The sequence below is a fragment of the Microcaecilia unicolor genome, chromosome 14 (assembly GCF_901765095.1).
Source record: "Microcaecilia unicolor chromosome 14, aMicUni1.1, whole genome shotgun sequence".
NCBI classification, from domain to species: domain Eukaryota; kingdom Metazoa; phylum Chordata; class Amphibia; order Gymnophiona; family Siphonopidae; genus Microcaecilia; species Microcaecilia unicolor.
The window spans coordinates 13,405,141-13,424,314 of NC_044044.1; the positions used below are offsets into that span (position 1 = coordinate 13,405,141).

Here is a 19,174-nt window from a genome sequence, read left to right on the forward strand (position 1 = left end):
CATCGCCTCATTTTTTTAATTCTTCTGAATTGGATCGCAGACCATTTCTGTAAATATACAGACGTTCTGAGGATGTAAGCTCTATTGAGCAGGGACTGTCTCTCTCTGTGTCAGATGTTCAGCGCTGCATGCATCTGGTAGCGCTATACAAATGCTAATAATACTCTGCAATATACTGTAGTTCACTTTTGTACTTTTAACATTACATACTTCATGCATTTTTATGTATATACATTTTTTGTACACGCATTATTTTTTTCCCATATGTACATTATAGTTTTAGAGTTCATATTCCTTTTCCTTTATGTGGCCTATATACACTTTTGATACTTTTTTTTATATCATTTGTTCTTTTATTTATCCAAGTTTTTTCACTTATAAGATTTTGGGTTTTATTTTCTTTATGGTCCATTATTTTTATTACCAGATTTTTATTTATTTTGTTTTAGTGCATTTCTATCCCACATTTTCCCACAAGCGCAGGCTCAATGTGGCGTACAGTAGCTCAAGAAAAATTACAATAGGATGACAGATGGGTTGGACCCTTATGTTTTCATCTTGTGATATGTTTAAATAAACCCTTCCCCCTCTTTTTAGGTATACCCTTATTTACTCTTTGGTTTTACATTATTTCTACAGGTTTGTCCATATCCATTTCTGAAACATTTCTCATATTTCTTACTTTTATAATATATATGTCATTTTTCTTTATATATTTTTTATTTGGATTCCAACTCTTTTTTGTTTACATATGCCCTCTTTTGTGCAACATACTTATACACTCTTCCACATTGAGTACTTCATTTATGTTTGAGTACTCTCCTTTGAAAGAGTTTTTTTTTTACATACTTAACACTCATATATTAGGCACCGATTGTTACAAATTAAGACACTAACCCCTTTTGTATATATTGAGCGCTTGCCCCCCCTTCTTTTGTGCACTTGCCCCATTACATAATTTTTCTGCACGTCCCCCTCCCCTTCCTATACTGAGAATCTCTATATATAAAACGCACCTCCAACGTTCTAATGAAGCCTCAAGCTGGAAACTTGAAGTGGCATAGATATCCGGTTTGCCCATGAGTGTCTGCCCTGCCCTCGCATCAAAAGCAATGACGTCGAGGGGCACTTGACACTCAACGAATCAAGGAAGCCCATTGGTTAATCTGTTTCCACTCCACAACGCTGCCGTCATTCTCAAACACTCAAAACCAAACAAAATCGCCGCTGCACCCCGCTCCCCCGCCCACAGTCCCACTCACCCATCCTCCCGCAGCCGCTCGCTCACCGTTCCGCCACACCCCCTCTCCGACTCTGGCCATACAGCAGGACAATTACTACACAACGAGTGAAAATGACCCAATCAACTACACTGTAAGCAAGGACGCCCATTGGTTAATCTCTGTTTCCACTCCCCAACACAGCTGTCATTCCCATACACTCAAAACCAAGCACACCTAGGAGCTGCTGATCCACATTGTCATTTTTTTTTTTCTTCTTCCATCTGAAACACGTCTAAAGCTGTTTCTACTGGATAAACTGCGCCTTAAAAGGTAAAGGACAAAAGGTTTTTGGTTTCCTACTGCACACCTTTTTAATTTATTTGCAAGCTACCCATCTGTACATATGAATATCATTAAATCTAAATTAAATATCACTAAAACAGCTTTAAAAAATATTCTACCTGGTACAAACAGCAATTTTAAGCTCTGTATTGTCAGATTTCTCAACAATACAAACTTTATCCAGGTAAGTGCCCGTGGCTGCGTCAGCCCCGCCGTTGCCTGTCAATGTGTGTCAGAGTATGAGGGAGCTCCAGCTGCCTGTGGGTCACAACAGGACTTAGCTGCTGGACGCCAGAAGCAGTCTCTCCTTAGGTTGACAGCAAATAGCACCCCCCCCCCCCCCCAAGCACCTCGGAGGGAGGGAGGAAGGGAGGGAGGGGACAGGACAGTTGAACTGGGAGGGAGGGGGAGGGACCCTTGAACTGGTAGGGGGGCCCTGAAACTGGGAGGTGGGGACCCTCAAACTATGAAGGAGGGTGGGGGGGACCCTTGAACTCGGAGGGGGGGATGACCCTGGAACTGGGAGGGAGGAGCCCCTGGCACACACTTGATTCTCACACACACACACACACACACACACACACACTCTCCCTCTCACGGACACACTCGCACCCAGTCTCACTCTCTCTCTCTGTCACACACACACACTTGCACATACACTCTCTCTCACACAGTCAATCTCACACACACTCTCTCAAACATACACACTCCAAGGAAAACCTTGCTAGCGCCCATTTCATTTCTGTCATATAGTTTTCATATATTTAGCACTTTTTTTTACACAATGAGCACTTTCTCCTGCAGAGCGCTTGTTTATACATTTTTTTAATACTTTTCATATGGCAGTCTTGTTTTTGCTTATATATGAAACATTTGTCTATCTCCGCATGAGAATTTTGTTCTACGTTTTCACCAATGGGATTCTGATAGCTTACATTGGTTATGTACTTTTTAAAATTGCTGGTACTACTACACATTTTTTTGGTGACATAGCACTTTTTACTACATAACTTTATGGCACAATTATAACGATGATATGGTTTTTATGTTCCTCTAGGGAACTTGTTGTGTAAGTAACAATGAATTTTTAGAGTTGTTTCAGCATTTTTATTTCTGACTTAGGTGTGCTTCCTAATGATTAATGCTGTAAAGGTCTTATAAATGCAATGTGGCATTCAGTTTTGGTTTTTTTAAATTTAGATCTCCAATATATTCCGAACGTTACATGGCATTGCTGGGTATGCAAATCTCTGTAGCTGATTTCTCTCATGTTTAATTCATTATTTATTTCTTAGTCTGATTTATTTTATATTCATACATTTATGTTTAAACAGTTTTTATTATCATTTCAGCATATTAATTCCAAACAGTATATTTTACTTGACACATTTCCCAACTGAATTATGCTGCATAAATCACACACATTACTGAACAGTATTCAAAACTTTTTAACATTTTTCTCCCCCGTCCTAGTTCCCTCTACCCCCTTAATTGTCTATGAGTTTTAATGGTTGAACACGTTTATTAGCATTTAGCATATTTATCATACACTGCTTCTTACTAGGCTAAATCATCAACAGCTTATGCTCTATAAGCCAAATCAATTCTGATCAAGTTCTTTACACTTGCCATTTCCCCCCCTCCCTTTCTCCTCAGCCTCTCCCTCCCCGCCTCCCCTCCCATCCCCTTGGTATTCATTCATCCAACTAGCCTACATGTTCAGTGCTCTTTTAGTATCTCCTATATTCCCTTATCCCCTCCGGGCTTGGGTCTGATAGCCCGGGGGGTCCCTCCCTCCCCTTCCCTGCATGTCAACCTTATATGTAGGGCTGTTTTGTAGGGGGATTCACTCCCCATGTCAGGGTCACAGCAAATTAAGAAGCAGACTTCGTCCTTGCGGGTTTAGTTCTTGTATGTAATGATCCCAGATCTTTACAAAACTTTTCTTCCGTTTCGGTGATCCCTTTGCTTCCCTGGCTTCCCAAGTGGCCAACTCGTGCACTTGGTTTCTCCAATGCCAGTAAGCCGGAGGGTCTGGTGAAGTCCAATTTTGTAAAATAGTTTTTCTGGCCACCAAACATACTTTGCGACACCATGTTCTATCTCCCCCAGTCTGCGCTTGGAATGCTGTTTGTGTATCTAGTACATAATGATCCCAGGTTCCATCCACGGGCTTCTTTACTATAAGAGACATAAATCTCTGGATCTCTCCCCAAAAAGCTTTCACTCTTGGACATCCCCAAAAGGCATGGTATAGAGTGTGGGGCATGTGATCACATTTAACACATTTCTCCGCTGCTGTGCCGCCTATGTGTCCCCGTTGCCGTCCAGACATGTAGGCCCTCACCACCACTCTAAATCCACATTCTCTAAGTCTCTCATCTATAGTGAGGGTCGGGATATGTGCCAGTGTTGTCCCAATGTCCCATCCCGCTAGAGTGGTTCCCGATTCTTTTTCCCACTTTTGTATGACATAGTTTAAGTTGTGTGGTGGAGTTCGTTTCTGCAGCATTTTATATATGATTGATACTGTCACCCCCGTCGCCTCCATGAGTTGGAAGAATGTCCGTACTTTACCCCCTATTTTCCTCTGTAAATCTGATTGGTGTAGGGCTAAGATGTAGTGTTTAGCTTGGGCATAAGCGAATCGGTCTCCCCATGTAGCCCCAATCTGTGCCTGCAGTTGCTCAAACGGGATAATTGTCGCTCCAGCTCCTAATAAATGCTCCACTCTTATAATTCCTAGTTGTCCCCATCTGAAAAATACCGAATTATTTTGACCTGGTTCAAAATTCGGGTTCCCTCTCAATGATAAGAGCTCTGATGTTGTGGCACTCCCTCCCAACTTTTTAATCATCACCCTCCATGCTGCCTTCAACGGTTGAAGCAATAAACAGCGTCTGAGGTGAGCCGGGAGCCGGTCCTGTTTCAGATGCAGCAAAGTGACCATGTCATAAGGGGCGAAATATTCTTCTTCTACGTCTAGCGGTGTAAATAAGTTAGTCTGGCCAACCCAGTCTCCTATATGCCTTAATAGACATGCCTGATTATATCCGGCCAGATTTGGCAATCCTAGGCCTCTATGACCCCATCCTCCCACTAATAACGGAGTTTGCATTTTGGGTTTCTTTTGTGCCCAGCAAAACCTACTCATTACCCTCTGGACTCTCGTCAGATCTCTCTTCAATACTCTCACGGGGAGCGTCTGCATGAGGTATAACAATCTCGGGAGTATTACCATTCTAATTAGATTTATCCTGCCTCTCAGCGTCATTGGGAGACCTTCCCATTTCTCTAACTGGCGTTTAGTCTCATCCACCATGATGTTGATGTTAATCTCATATAAGTTCTCTAAGTCCATGGTCAATCTGATTCCTAAATATTTAAATTGTTTATCTGCCCATCTCAAGGGAAAATCCTGATTCCATAATTGCTTAACTGTTTGCGATGAAGCTAGCGCTTCAGATTTTGCTAAATTCAGCTTAAGGCCTGCATAGTCTCCATATTCTTTTAGAATTTCCATTAACGCCGAGAGGGATGCCCGCGGTTCCGTGATCATAACTAATAGGTCATCCGCAAAAGCCGCTATTTTGAATACTGAACGCCCCATTTGTATCCCCTTTACTAACGGGTTCTCTATTATCTCTCGAATCAATGGATCAAGAGTCAAGACAAATAGCATCGGGGATAATGGGCACCCCTGACGAGTTCCCCGTTGTATTAAGAACTCCTCTGATTCCACCCCATTGACTCTTATTTTTGCCTTCGGCCTATGATATAGGGTCCGTACTGCCGCCAAAAACCTGCCGTTAAACCCATATTTTTCCAGCGTCGCGAACAGGAACGCCCAGTGTACTCTATCAAAAGCCTTTTCGGCATCAAAACTGATAAGTAGAGACTGGGCGCCCCTGCGCCTCCGCATTTCCAAGGCCGCTATGATTTTCCTGAGGTTTTTAGCTATTACCCTGCCTTCTACGAAGCCCACTTGTGCCTCATGTATTAACCTTGGCAGTACTCTTTTTATCCGGTTAGCCATTATTTTTGCCAACAATTTAAAATCCACATTCAGAAGAGAAATCGGACGATATGACTCCGGATTTAATAAGTCCCTCCCCGGTTTTGGTAGCACCACTATTTGCGCCAAAGCCAATCCATCCGGCGATTGCTCCATATCTATCATTTTATTAAAATAATTGGTCAACGTTGGGGCAATGCTGTCTCCTAATATTTTATAAAATTCTATTCTTAGCCCATCTGGGCCTGGTGCTTTTTGCCGTTTTCCTTGTGCTATCCCCAGTAACACTTCCTCCACTTCAACTGGCTTGTTCATTTTGTCTCTATCTTGCTGACTAATAGATGGTAAGTTTAAATTGTCTAAATACATAGACTCTGGCAATCCTTGCTCTTCCGGCTTTGCGTAGAGTTTGCTATAGAATGCGGCGAAAGTTTGGCAGATTTGCTCAGCCTTAGTCTCTATCTTTCCCTGCCCTCCCCGTATTTGGAGTATTTGTCTCTTACTGCCTCTTGGATTAGCCAGTCTAGCCATCAGACGCCCTGCCTTATTGCCGAACCTGTGTAGCTGATATTTGTAGTACAGCTGAGATTTAGATGCCCGCTGGTGTAACAACATGTTGAGTGCCGTTTGTGTTTCTAAGAGTTTGCTACGGTGGGCGTCTGTTTGTCTCTGTCCATATGCTTTCCGGGCTTGACAGACCAATGCACTCAAACGCAAAATTTCCCTGTTTCGGGCCTTCTTCAGATGGTGATAGTAACTAATTATTTCCCCACGTAGTACTGCCTTTGCTGCATCCCAAAACAAAACCGGGTCTCCTGTATGTTGTGTGTTCAGAGCCATATAATCTTCCCATCGTTCCTTTAATTTCTCTCTGAATGTCCTATCATTGAACAACTCTAGTGGGAACTGCCAAGAGCCGCCCCCAGATCCCGTGTCTCCCATGTTCCACTCTATATACACCCATGCATAGTCTGATATCGTGTAAGGCCCTATATTTACTTCTCTGATCCCTCCAAACATGGCTTCTGATGTGAGTATGTAGTCTATTCTAGCTTGAGATGTATGCGCCCGTGCATGGTGGGTGTAATCCCGCTCACCCGGATGTAGGACTCTCCACGTATCTACTAAGTCCATCATCTGTCCTAGTCGCTTCAGGCCCTTATTGGACGCCGTGTTATCACTCCTCTGCCCCCTAGAGCTGTCTATTGAGGGATCCCACACCATGTTAAAGTCTCCCCCCACTAGTGTATGAGTTTTAGAGTGTTGGAGAAGATGGGCTATTACTTGGTTGTAAAATTGCTTGTCATATTGATTTGGTGCATAGAGGTTACAAATTAGGATCTTTTGACCCGCCATCTCCACCTCCACCAACACATATCTGCCCTTTGGATCTCCTTTGAGAAGTCGGACTGCCGCTGCTACCCCTTTCCTAATTAGCACCGCCACTCCTCCTTTCTTCCCCTGTGCTGCTACTGAAATACATTCCTCCACCCACCATGTCTTTAACTTAGTGGGTTCTTCTTGGCTAAGGTGTGTTTCTTGTAGCAAAGCGATGTCTATTTTATGTCTCTGCAAATGCTGCAATATTTTTGTTCTTTTAATCGGTGAGTTGATACCTCCCACATTCCAGGTGACACATCTAACCATAATCTATAGATGAATTGTATCGTGTCTGCCTCGCTACTAAATCAACTTCTTCTTGCAGAAGGGCATCCCAGCCTATGCCCCTCCGTTCCTGACATCGTTCATGATTCACCCCTTGCCCTTGATCTTTCTTTTTCCCCCATACATTGGTTGACCGCCTACCCCCCTCTAATTCCCCCCTTGCCCTCTTTTCCCCCCCCTTTGCCTGTTTCCTCCCTCTTCCCATCTCATTCCCCATTCCCCCAGACTTGTGTCCCTCAGGAAGGGACCAATCACTTTTAACGCCTCCAATCCTCCCCCCCTGCATTGTTCAGAACATTAGCATTATAACCCTGCATCTCATTTCTTTGTGTTTACCATCATTAAAGCCATACCTTCAAAAACAGAAAGGGGAAAGGAAGGACGAAAGATAGTGAAACAAATGGGAACCTCCTATACATCCTCTCAATACATTGTTCAAGACTCATTTTGCATGTTTTGGGAGACCCCTCATTTGCATTTCATCTATACCAGTATTGCTTTGTTTTCATCCCTTCCCCTCAGAATGTTCTCTTCATGGTCCCCAGCATCTACAAACAGGTGAAGGAAAAACAGAAAAACAACTTAACATTTCTTAAACAATTCTGTTCTCACGTCTGGAGGTGCTGGCCTTGCTCCTACTCCAGATCCTCTCTTTCTCTTTAGATCTTATAGTTTCCAAGTCCCTCATATTTGGGGCTCCAAACTGACATTTAACTTCCCCAAACAGTTCTTGCGTTTGCTGATCGGTGTCTGCTTAAGATGGGGAAGCATATTTGGGGCTCCAAACTGACATTTAACTTCCCCAAACAGTTCTTGCGTTTGCTGATCGGTGTCTGCTTAAGATGGGGAAGCAGTGCTGGTTTCGGTCACCTCTCCCTTCTCCAGCCGCTGTAGAAATCCTTTTGCTTCTTCCACCGATTCATAGAGATGAATTACCCCATTATGGGTGACTCTCAATCGCGCTGGGTATAACAACGCGAAGCGAATCTTCAGGTTAAATAATTGTGAGCAGATTGGGGAAAAAGCACGTCTTTTCTCTGCTACCCCCATCGAGTAGTCCTGAAAGCAAAGAATCTTCTTCTGCTCATACTGCAGAGTGTTCTCATTCCTCGCGGCTTGTAGGATCCACTGTTTATGGGCGAAGTTTAACACCTTCAGGATTATAACTCGCGGCTTAGCGGCTTGCTCTCGACGTACCCCTAGTCGGTGGGCTCTTTCCACTCTCAGGGGGCCGATGGTGTCTGGGAATTTTACTCTTGCCGTGAGCCAGCGCTCCAAAACCCCCACCAGATCTCTGCCTCCTATGGCTTCGGGGAATCCCACTAATCGTAAGTTATTTCTTCGGGACCGGTTTTCAAGGTCCTCTATTTTTTGTTCCATCGTTTCTATTTGTTCCCGCAGTTGTTTTTGTCCGGCTTCCACTTCTGTGACCCGATCTTCCACTTCACTCGTTCGGGTCTGGAACGCTATGCATTCCCGCGTCAAGTCCTCCATGCGGGTCTGTAGCTTCTCTAATTTAGAGTCTATGGGTGATAATCTCCTTTCCAGAAGCTCTTCTAGTACCGTGGTCATTTCAGCCGTTATTTCGGCGACCCACGTGGATGAGACCGAGGAGCCGATCATGCTGGGTGAGGCCGCCATCTTTGTATCCGCCGATTTCTGCCGCAAGCGTTCCTTGGCGCTTGCTTTTGTCGTCATTTCTTTACCTGGCTCCCGCAACGATTGCCAGGACTTCAACCTTCCTTCCGATGTTGTTCAAGCTGGCGTTTTAGGGTTGTGAATAGCCCGAATCTTAGGGGGGGCAAGGATCGAGGTCGGAGAGTGCTTTACATGCGTCCTCTCTCCGGCATGGCGTCACGTGATCTCCTATATTCATACATTTAATGCTTGTGATGGTGTTATAATTAGATGTATGAGATTTTTTCGTGCCATGACAGTAGTTTGATGCCATTTTCATAAGCCAGTTTGGGCATGCGTGGTATCTAAAAAGTGCTTTTTGATGAGGGGTAAGCTCTTTACATTTTGGGGCTTTTTTTAACATGACATTTGATCGTTGTAATTACAGTATATGAATAGCAGTCACTGGGCAAAACAATGGATTGGTTTTGCCCTTTATTAACTGTTTAGCTGTAAAACTTATTCTCTTAGTTCTATAAAATTACAGATGAATATTAAGATCATAAACAGATCGGAAATCTGGGAAAAGGTAAATAGAAGAATAAGATGGGATTTAAGAGGAAGACTTTAAGCCATCATATAAAGTACACTTTCTGATTTCTTTACATTTAATGCCTACTAAATTACTTTCTTGGAATGTGCATGGGCTGAATAATCCAAACATAAAAGTTCTAGGATACATTAAAAATCTAAATCACATTACTTTTTGGGGGGGCAAGGAACATATTTAAGCCCCATCTGCACATAGTAAGTTATGTAACAATGCCATGTTTCAGAGAAAGCACCTGATCAGGAGTCACACAATCTGATGGTATTTGGTACAAACAGCATTGTATATTCCTCCCTAATACTACTGTTGCTTATACACAGAAGTTATAAGTTTTGTTTCTCCCTACTGTTGCTTGTACATACAGTACACAAATTTCATTTCTCTGGAAATAGCAAATGTTGTTGTGCACTTCTGGTAAATCACATGACAAGGAGAAACTCATGAGGAACTGAAGCAAAACGACCCATATAAGCAGATAAAACTGATATTACCTTGATGGTGAGTGAGGCTGAGGACCCTCCAAAGGAGAAGTTTCTCCACAAATGTGGTTAGGGAAGAAGGAGCCAGGTGTTTCATGCAATTTGTTTGCTGTTGCTGCATGAGGGTATCACATGTAAGGGCTAAGGGAATGGCCAATGAGCACAAAGTGTGCATGTGAATTGGAGCAGGAGAGGTTGGTAAGAATAAAGGAAATAGCCTTTCTTGTATAATAAAGAAAACAGGAAATATCCTTTTATGTACAATAAGTAAGAAGAGGAATCACGTTTTAGAAGAAATGAAACGTATAACAGTATATAAGTGCAGAATAAGAAAGCCAAACTGAGCAGCCTTGTAGCTCAGCCTGAACATCTTGATGGCTGTGTGACAAAACTGCTCCAGAGGGAACAATCACTTTTGTACAGACTTAGAGAAATACCAATAAAGACTTTGCTTGCTGCATCTAAGTCTGATTGTCTCTCTTATTCCAGCCAAAGAGATTTTCTCTCTCTAAGGCTGAAGTGTCTTCCCCTACCAAGAGGCAAGGACAGGAATACAGCATAAAGAGGTGAAGCAATGCAAACATAAAATCATACTTACGATTTGTATGCTGCCTTTATGAACAAATGTACTCAAGGCAGTGTACAGCAAGAATAAGTCAAATACAAGAAATAAGCATTCAAACAACAATACAAAGTATGTCATAATAATGTGCAATAAAGATTTACAGCATAGAGTGTAAGCAAAGGCGGAACATATAGACAAGACAGAGTAATAGGACTACTACTACTTATTTCTAAAGTGCTACTAGACGTACGCAGCGCTGTACACTTGAACATGAAGAGACAGTCCCTGCTCGACAGAGCTTACAGGACAAACAAGAGATAAGAGAATATTAAAGTGAGGATGATAAAATAAGGGTTCTGAACAAGTGAATAAGGGTTAGGACTTAAAAGCAGCATCAAAAAGGTAGGCTTTTAGCTTAGATTTGAAGACTGCCAGAGATGGAGCTTGACGTACTGGCTCAGGAAGTCTATTCCAGGCATATGGTGCAGCAAGATAAAAGGAGCGGAGTCTGGAGTTAGCAGTGGAGGAGAAGGGTGCAGATAAGAGATTTACCCAGTGAACGGAGTTCACGGGGAGGAATGTAGGGAGAGATGAGAGTGGAGAGGTACTGAGGAGCTGCAGAATGAATGCACTTATAGGTCAAGAGGAGTTTGAACTGTATGCGGAAACGGGTAGGAAGCCAGTGAAGTAACTTGAGGAGAGGGCTAATATGAGCATAACGACACTGGCGGAATATTAGTCATGCAGCAGAATTTTGAACAGATTGAAGAGGAAAGAGATGGCTAAGTGGAAGACCTGTGAGAAGCAAGTTGCAATAGTCTAAACGAGAGGTGATAAGAGTGTGGATGAGGGTTCTGGTAGTATTCTCAGAAAGGAAAGAGCGAATTTTGGTGATATTATACAGAAAGAAACGACGGGTTTTAGCAGTCTGCTGAATATGTGCAGAGAAGGAGAGGGAGGAGTCGAAGATGACCTCAAGGTTACAAGCTGATGAGACAGGAAGGATGAGTGTGTTATCCACAGAAATAGAGAGTTAGAAAACTTCTCCCTCCTTGTCATCCATACTAGACCAGTGAGAATAATTGTGCCCAGAAACGGGCCTTTTTTATTAGTGTCCTATAAAATGGCACAAGAAGAAAAAGCAGAAAGGCCCATCAAGTCTGAGACAATCCAGAGGATGGAGAAAGAGAAAAGTAGCAGCTTTTTGTGAGTCACCGTCTAAGGGTATCATGCAGCTCCGGAATGTCCAGTATTTTCTTCATCTCCAAGTGGACGGTTGATGAACCACGTAGCTACTCTTTAGGGCTCTGTTTCCTAACAATTGTTTTCACAGTTTAGTAGAACCCTCCCCCCCCCCCCTCCCTCACCTCCAATGCAGCTCCTGAACTCCTCAAATGCCTTTCATTTGCTAAGTTATTTTTTATTTAACTCTGAGTCGGACCTCTTTAGCACTCTGCTTTTTAATGGTTGAGCCAGCAGCTGGAAATCTTCCCGCCTAATTTTCTTTAATCTGTTTTTTTTGGGCCAAACAGTTCTGAAGGCTATTCCTTCTCACTTCCAGGCATGGAAAAATTAATTCTTACCAGATCCAGAGACTTGTGGGTTGTGTCCCTCTACCAGCAGGTGGAGATAGAGAGAACCTCCGAGGTTTGCTTTATGTGGACCTGTGCAGCCAGCTGAACCTCAATATGAACGATACCAAAGCAGTGGAATGGAAACAATAGAAAACTCTCCTGACATTGTCAGACCAATTGCCCAACATACTTCCACCACTTCTATATTTATTTATTTTATTTTTTAATCAAACGAAGGAACCCGAAAAAAACTAACCAACCACAACAAAACCACAGTAAACCCAGGGGGGCCTCTAGATTGATCTGTTGGGACTAATGGAAAGAAAATTATCAGGTAAGAATTTTTCCTTCCATAGCGTCCCACAGATCAATCCAGAGACTTGTAGGATGTACCCAAGCAGTCCTCAAGTAGGGCGGGACACCCCCAACCCGGCAGAAATCACCGACGAGCCAAACACCGCATCTTGATGAGCTGCCACATCCACCCAATAATGGTGAGTGAATGTATGGCCCGAAGCCCATGTAACTGCCCTACAGATATTTTCCAGAGAAACCAAACGGGACTCTGCATAAGAGGAAGCTTGAGCTCGTGTAGAATGAGCACGAACTTGCAAAGGGGCTTGCTTGCCCAATGCCACGTATGCCGAAGAGCTAGCCTCCCGCAACCAACGGGCTATGGTGGCCTTGGACGACATACGACCCTTCTTACTGCCTCCAAAAAGGATGAAGAGATGGTCAGAAAGACGAAATTCATTCGCCAGCTCCAAATACCTGAGAAGAGCTCGTCTCATGTCGAGGCACCAAAGAGCCTGGAATTGCTCAGGGTAATCTTTACAGCGGAAGGCCGGCAAATGCAGGGACTGCCCTAAGTGGAAACGAGAAACTACCTTGGGCAAAAACAAAGGAACTGTCTTAAACGATACCCTCGCCTCCGTAAAACACAGGAAGGTATCTCTGCAAGAAAGGGCCTGCAACTCTGAAATTGTCCAAGCAGAAGAAATGGCTACTAGGAAAATCGCCTTCAAGGTGAGATCCTTAATCGTAATCCCCAATAAGGGTTTGAAAGGAGGACACTGAAGCGCTTTGAGAACTAGATTAAGATTCCAGGATGGCAGAACTGGCACATGAGGGCGCAAACGATTTACGCCACGCCTCTCAAGAAACGAACCACATCCGGGTGGGAGGCGATGGATGCCCCCTGAAGCCGGCCTTAAAACATGCCAGAGCTCCCACCTGCACCTTAAGAGAGCTCAACGTGAGTGATTTTTGTACAACCTCCTGAAGCAACATGAGGCTGATACTGAAGCCAAAGCAGCTGACAATCCCGAACTCGCACACCACAAATCGAAGGTACGCCACACCCTAGCATAAGCTATCGAGGAGGATCTTTTCCGAGCCTACAGCATCGTAGCGATAACCGCGCCAGGATATCCTTGTCTTCTCAACCTCGCCCTTTCAAGGGCGCCGTAAGAACAAAAGTGGGAAGGATCCTCCATCGTGACTGGCCCCTGCAACAGGAGACAGTCCTGCACCGGTAGCAGAAAAGGACAATCGAACAGAAGCCTGACCACATCTGCATACCAGGGTCGTCTGGGCCAATCCGGGGCCACTAGGATCACTCGACCGGGATGACTGGCAAAGCAAGTCAGTAACCTGCCCAGCACTGGCCACGGGGGAAAGGCATAGAGCAGGCCCCTGGGCCAAGGTTGAAGAAGGGCATCAATGCCTTCTGAGCCCAGCTCTCGTCCCCTGCTGAAGAAACGGGGAACCTTTACATTGAATGCGGTGGTCATTAAGTCCATCTCTGACATCCCCCAACGGGCAGTTATCTGATCGGACAGAGGGGAGAGCGTCCACTCCCCCCAGCTCCAACTGGTGGCGACTGAGAAAGTCCGCTTGCACATTCTGTGACACCGCTATATGAGCTGCAGTCAAGAAAGAGAGATGAGTCGCCTCGCGCACTAGGGGTGCACACCTAGTGCCCCCGACAGTTTACGTACGCGACCGCCGTTGCATTGTCCGAAAGACAGAAACTCCCAAAGGGCCAGACGAATCGCCCGTAACTCCAAGCGGTTGATGGACTATGATGCCTCTGTCGAAGTCCAAATACCCTGGGCCGTCTGTTGCAGGCAATGAGCCCCCCAGCCAGTGACGCATCCATGGTCATTATCTTCTAGTCTGTGGTTGCAAGAGGAATGCCCGACACCAGATTCTTCTACACTTATCAAGAGTCTGGTCTCAAGACCAACTCAGTAAAGAGTTCACCTTAGTGCGATTAGTACCTATCATCAACGTGTAGAGGGTAAGCTTATCTCTGGACAGCCTTTAGTTGTTCGATTCATGAGATGTTTGCTTTTGTCAAAGCCCCCTGTCAAACCTCCACCAATGTCATGGGATCTCAACGTCGTTCTTACCCCAGCTGATGAAACTCCTTTTGAGCCACTGAATTCCTGCCATCTGAAGTACTTGACCTGGAAAGTCATTTTTTTGGTGGCTGTTACTTCAACTCGTAGAGTCAGTGAGCTCCAAGCCCTGGTAGTGCATGCACCTTATATCAAGTTTCATCATAACGGAGTAGTCCTCCGCACTCACCCTAAGTTCTTGCCAAAGGTGGTGTGTTGAGTTCCATCTGAACCAGTCAATTGTCTTGCCAACATTTTTTCCCCGTCCACATACCTGCCCTGGTGAAGACAAGTTGCACACCTTGGACTTTAAGAGAGCATTGGCCTTTTACGTGGAGTGGTCAAAGCCCTATAGACAGTCCGCCCAATTGTTTCTTTTGATCCCAACAGGAGGGGAGTCTCCATCGGAAAACGCACCATCTCTAATTGGCTAGCTGATTGCATTTCCATCACTTACGCCAAGCTGGGCTGACTCTGGAGAGCCATGTCACGGCTCAATGTCAGAGCCATGGCAGCGTCAGTGGCTCACTTGAAGTCAGCTTCTATTGAAGAGATTTGCAAGGCTGCAATGTGGTCATCAGTCTACACAATCACATCTCACTACTGCCTTCAGCAGGATACCCGACGCGACAGTCGGTTTGGGCAGTCGGTGCTGCAGAATCTGTTCGGGGTTTAGAATCCAACTCCACCCTCCTAGGCCCATTTCTGTTCTGCTCCAGGCTGCACTCTCACTTAACTTAGATTGACCTGAAAAGAAACACAACTATGTCCTCGCCGTTGCGAGGCCCAACTGACCAATGTTCTTTGTTTTGAGTGAGACTGGGGGCTAGGGATACCCCACGTGAGAACAAGCAACCTGCTTGTCCTCGGAGAAAGTGAAGATACATACCTGTAGCAGGTATTCTCCGAGGACAGCAGGCTGATTGTTCTCACAAATCCACCCTCCTCCCCTTTGGAGTTGGTCCAGTTCTCTAATTTGCTTTTTATTAAACTGAGGGCATGCTCACGTCGCAGGCGGGAAGCCGTTAGTAAATGCGGTGTGTTCGGACCGCGCAACGGAGCGTCCGAGAGTTGTTTTTGCTATACAGGTTTTTTGCCGGTCTCCTGGGCCATCGCGGACGACAATCCAATTGTGAGAACAAGCAGCCTGCTTGTCCTCAGAAAATTCCCTTTATATGTTGGGTTGAGTGCCAAATTGTTATATAAGCCGCAGATGATACAGAGCACCTGCTGTACATCTGGTTTTTCGGTTGAAAAATATGACTCAATATGCAAGAAAATTACACTGGCTTCCCCTTAGCGCTCACATTTTTAAATCAGTTTGCTTGATTTTTCATGCTTTAAATGGTAATAGCTCAGAGTTGTTAATTTCACCTTTTTCAGATTGTTTTTTTCTTCCAGGTTGCAGGATAATTTTATATTAAAACTCCCTGCATTTACTGGTGTTCGATAGAAACGTCGAGGCTATCAGGATTATTTTCGAAAGAGAAGGGCACCCATCTTCCAACACCAATCGAAAGATGGGCGTCCTTCTCTCAGGGTCGCCCAAATCAGCATAATCAAAAGCCGATTTTGGGCGTCCTCAACTGCTTTTCGTCATGGGGACGACCAAAGTTCACAGGGGTGTGTCAGCAGCGTAGCGAAGGCTGGACTGAGGCGTGCTTAAGAGATGGGTGTCCTCGGCCAATAATGGAAAAAAGAAGGGCATCCCTGACGAGCACTTGGCCAACTTTACTTGGTCCATTTTTTCTTGCGACCAAGCCTCAAAAAGGTGCCCCAACTGACCAGATGACCACCGGAGGGAATCGGGGATGAACTCCCCTTACTCCCCCAGTGGTCACCAACCCCCTCCCACCCTTTAAAAAAAAAAAAAAAATTTTTTTTTTTTTTTTTTTACCAGCCTCTATGCCAGCCTCAAATGTCATACCCAGCTCCATGACAGTAGTATGCAGGTCCCTGGAGCAGTTTTAGTGGGTGCAGTGCAATTCAGGCAGGCGGACCCAGGCCAATCCCCCCCTACCTGTTACACTTGTGGTGGTAAATATGAGCCCTTCAAAACTCACCAGAAACCCCCTGTACCCACATCTAGGTGCCCCCTTCACCCCTTAGGCCTATGGTAGTGGTGTACAGTTGTGGAGAGTGGGTTTTTTTTTTTTTTGGGGGGGGGGGGGGGGGGTTGGGTGGCTCAGCACACAAGGTAAGGGAGCTATGCACCTGGGAACAATTTCTGAAGTCCACTGCAGTGCGCCCTAGGGTGCCCAGTTGGTGTCCTGGCATGTCAGGGGGACCAGTGCACTACGAATGCTGGCTCCTCCCACAACCAAATGGCTTGGATTTGGTCGTTTCTGAGATGGGCATCCTCAGTTTCCATTATCGCTGAAAACTGGGAACGACCATCTCTAAGGTCAACATAAATGTGGAGATTTAGGCGCCCCCGACCGTATTATTGAAACGAAAGATGGACGCCCATCTTGTTTTGATAATACGGGTTTCCCCGCCCCTTCACGGAGCCGTCCTGCGAGGACGGCCCCAGGAAAACTTGGATGCCCCGTTCAATTATGCCCCTCCATGTTCTCTTTTTGAGCTATTACAATATTAAATGCGCTCCCCCTCAGTATTCAATCTGAGTCTAACTACTACTACTAAACATTTCTAGAGCGCTACTAGGGATACGCAGCGCTGTACAGATTAACAAAAAGGACAGTCCCTGCTCCAAGGAGCTTACAATCTAATGGGCGAAATGTCAAGTTGGGGCAGTCTAGATTTCCGGAATAGAGGTATGGTGGTTAGGTGCCGAAGGCAACATTGAAGAGGTGGGCTTTGAGCAAGGCTTTGAAGATGGGCAGGGAGGGGGCCTGGCGTATGGGCTCAGGGAGTTTATTCCAGGCATGAGGTGAGGCGAGGCAGAAAGGGCGGAGCCTGGAGTTGGCAGTGGTGGAGAAGGGTACTGAAAGGAGGGATTTGTCTTGAGAACGGAGGTTACGGGTAGGAATGTAAGGGGAGATGAGGGTAGAGAGGTAGGGAGGGGCTGTAGATCGAGTGTATTTGTAGGTTAAAAGGAGAAGCTTAAACTGTATGCGGTACCTGATCGGAAGCCAGTGAAGTGACTTGAGGAGAGGGGTGATATGAGTCTAATTATATTCAAATGTGAAAAAAATTGAAGACATTTTATTTGATAAATTTTTATTGTTTTATTTTTTGATTATATAGTTCCTCTACTTTTTCTTGAGTCTTTTTATTGTAAACTGCTTGATCCTCGCACAATGGAACTAGATTGGTCTATAAATTTTATATTAGACTAGAAAAAAAAAAAGGATCAACCTCTCAGACACGACCTGTTTTGTTGTTTGTTTTCTTTTGGGGTGAGGGGAATATTGAAACTATGTATGGCCCTCAGCACCACAGAAAACATTTTCACATCCAACCTCTTACCCCATGGTCAAGTATGATCTACAGCACTGAAAAAAAATTCTACTGATTCTAACCTGTCATCCCAGCTCTGACTCCGATGAATCTCACGGCTGCCCCGGCCAAACGTCCCTTCTCCATCCTCAATACTTCTTTGGTAAAATCCACTCTCTCCACGTCCCCGACCTGTGCAAGACACACAAAAACAGCCCCCACCCCACATACACCCACAGTTACTACACTTTCCACAAAGATAAGGAAACAGTGCTTTTGACACCCACACAAACAGCAGCAAAGTTCATCTTTGTACAAAGTTGTCAGCATGCAATTGTAGCCTAGTGGTTAGTGAAGTGGTCTGAGAACCAGGGGAACGAGGTTCAACTCCCACTGCAGCTCCATGTTACCCTGGGCAAGTTAAGTAACCCTCCATTGCCCTCATGTACAAAATAAGTATCTGCATATAATATATAAATTGTTTTGATTGTAAGCACAGAAAGGCGGTACATCAAATCCCATCCCTTTACCGAAAAAGACTCAATTTGGGTTTGGAATACTAGAGACATAGTGAACTTAAAGATTACCATAGCAAAGCTGCAGTTAAAAAAAAAACCATGACATTCCACTTCTGTGTATACCTCAAATATATTTAAGCCAGTTCAAAGTACAAGAAATAGCGCTGTTCAAGGTACATAAAATGATTAAAAAGCAGCGAGGATTTTAAAAGAGAGACTCAGACCAGAATGTAATGTTGCTTACCTGTAAAAGCATCAACTGTAGACAGCAGGATTAAAACAGGTACATCCAACGGCAAAAGAATATAACAGAATTAATGCAAAGCTCTGAGCACATAAAGCCTTTCCCACATGCACTTTTTGGTGGTAAAGTCATATCCTTCACCGTAGCCAAAACAATAGGCTCAAAAGGCATGGACACCAACTTCTTCAAGACCAAACTCAAATCCCAAGGAGGTACCAGGGAACGAGAGGGAGGGCCAAAGGAGCTTCACGACCTGGAGAAACCGAATCACGTCTGGCAAGGCGGCAAGGGAATGGCCCCATACATGGCCACAGAAACATGCCAAATCCGCCACCTGCAATTTAATGGTTGCCAGCAACAACCCCATCAACCCCAGCTTGTAGAAAATCTAAAAGAACCGGAAGTGAAGCCCAAAAAAGGGGAAACATCGTTCTCTGAACACCAGACCTCAAACATGCACCAGACTCTAAAGAGATGGAGCGCTTGCGGGAGCCCATAAGTAATGCCACACTGGGAAA

The 19,174-nt window shown here is 44.8% G+C and overlaps 1 protein-coding gene across 6 annotated transcripts in view; it reads right to left on the bottom strand.

Moving 5' to 3' along the window:
• Positions 1–19,174, bottom strand: part of GIGYF1 (GRB10 interacting GYF protein 1) — a 316,678-nt gene that overhangs the window by 225,862 nt on the left and 71,642 nt on the right. For all 6 annotated transcript variants that reach the window (XR_003939962.1, XM_030186350.1, XM_030186348.1 and 3 more), the window contains exon 6: positions 17,978–18,086. Coding sequence is in view for 5 of the 6 variants with exons in the window: in XM_030186350.1 (XP_030042210.1) it covers positions 17,978–18,086 (109 nt within the window). In the remaining variant the exon portion in view is untranslated. The remainder of the gene's footprint in view (positions 1–17,977; positions 18,087–19,174) is intronic.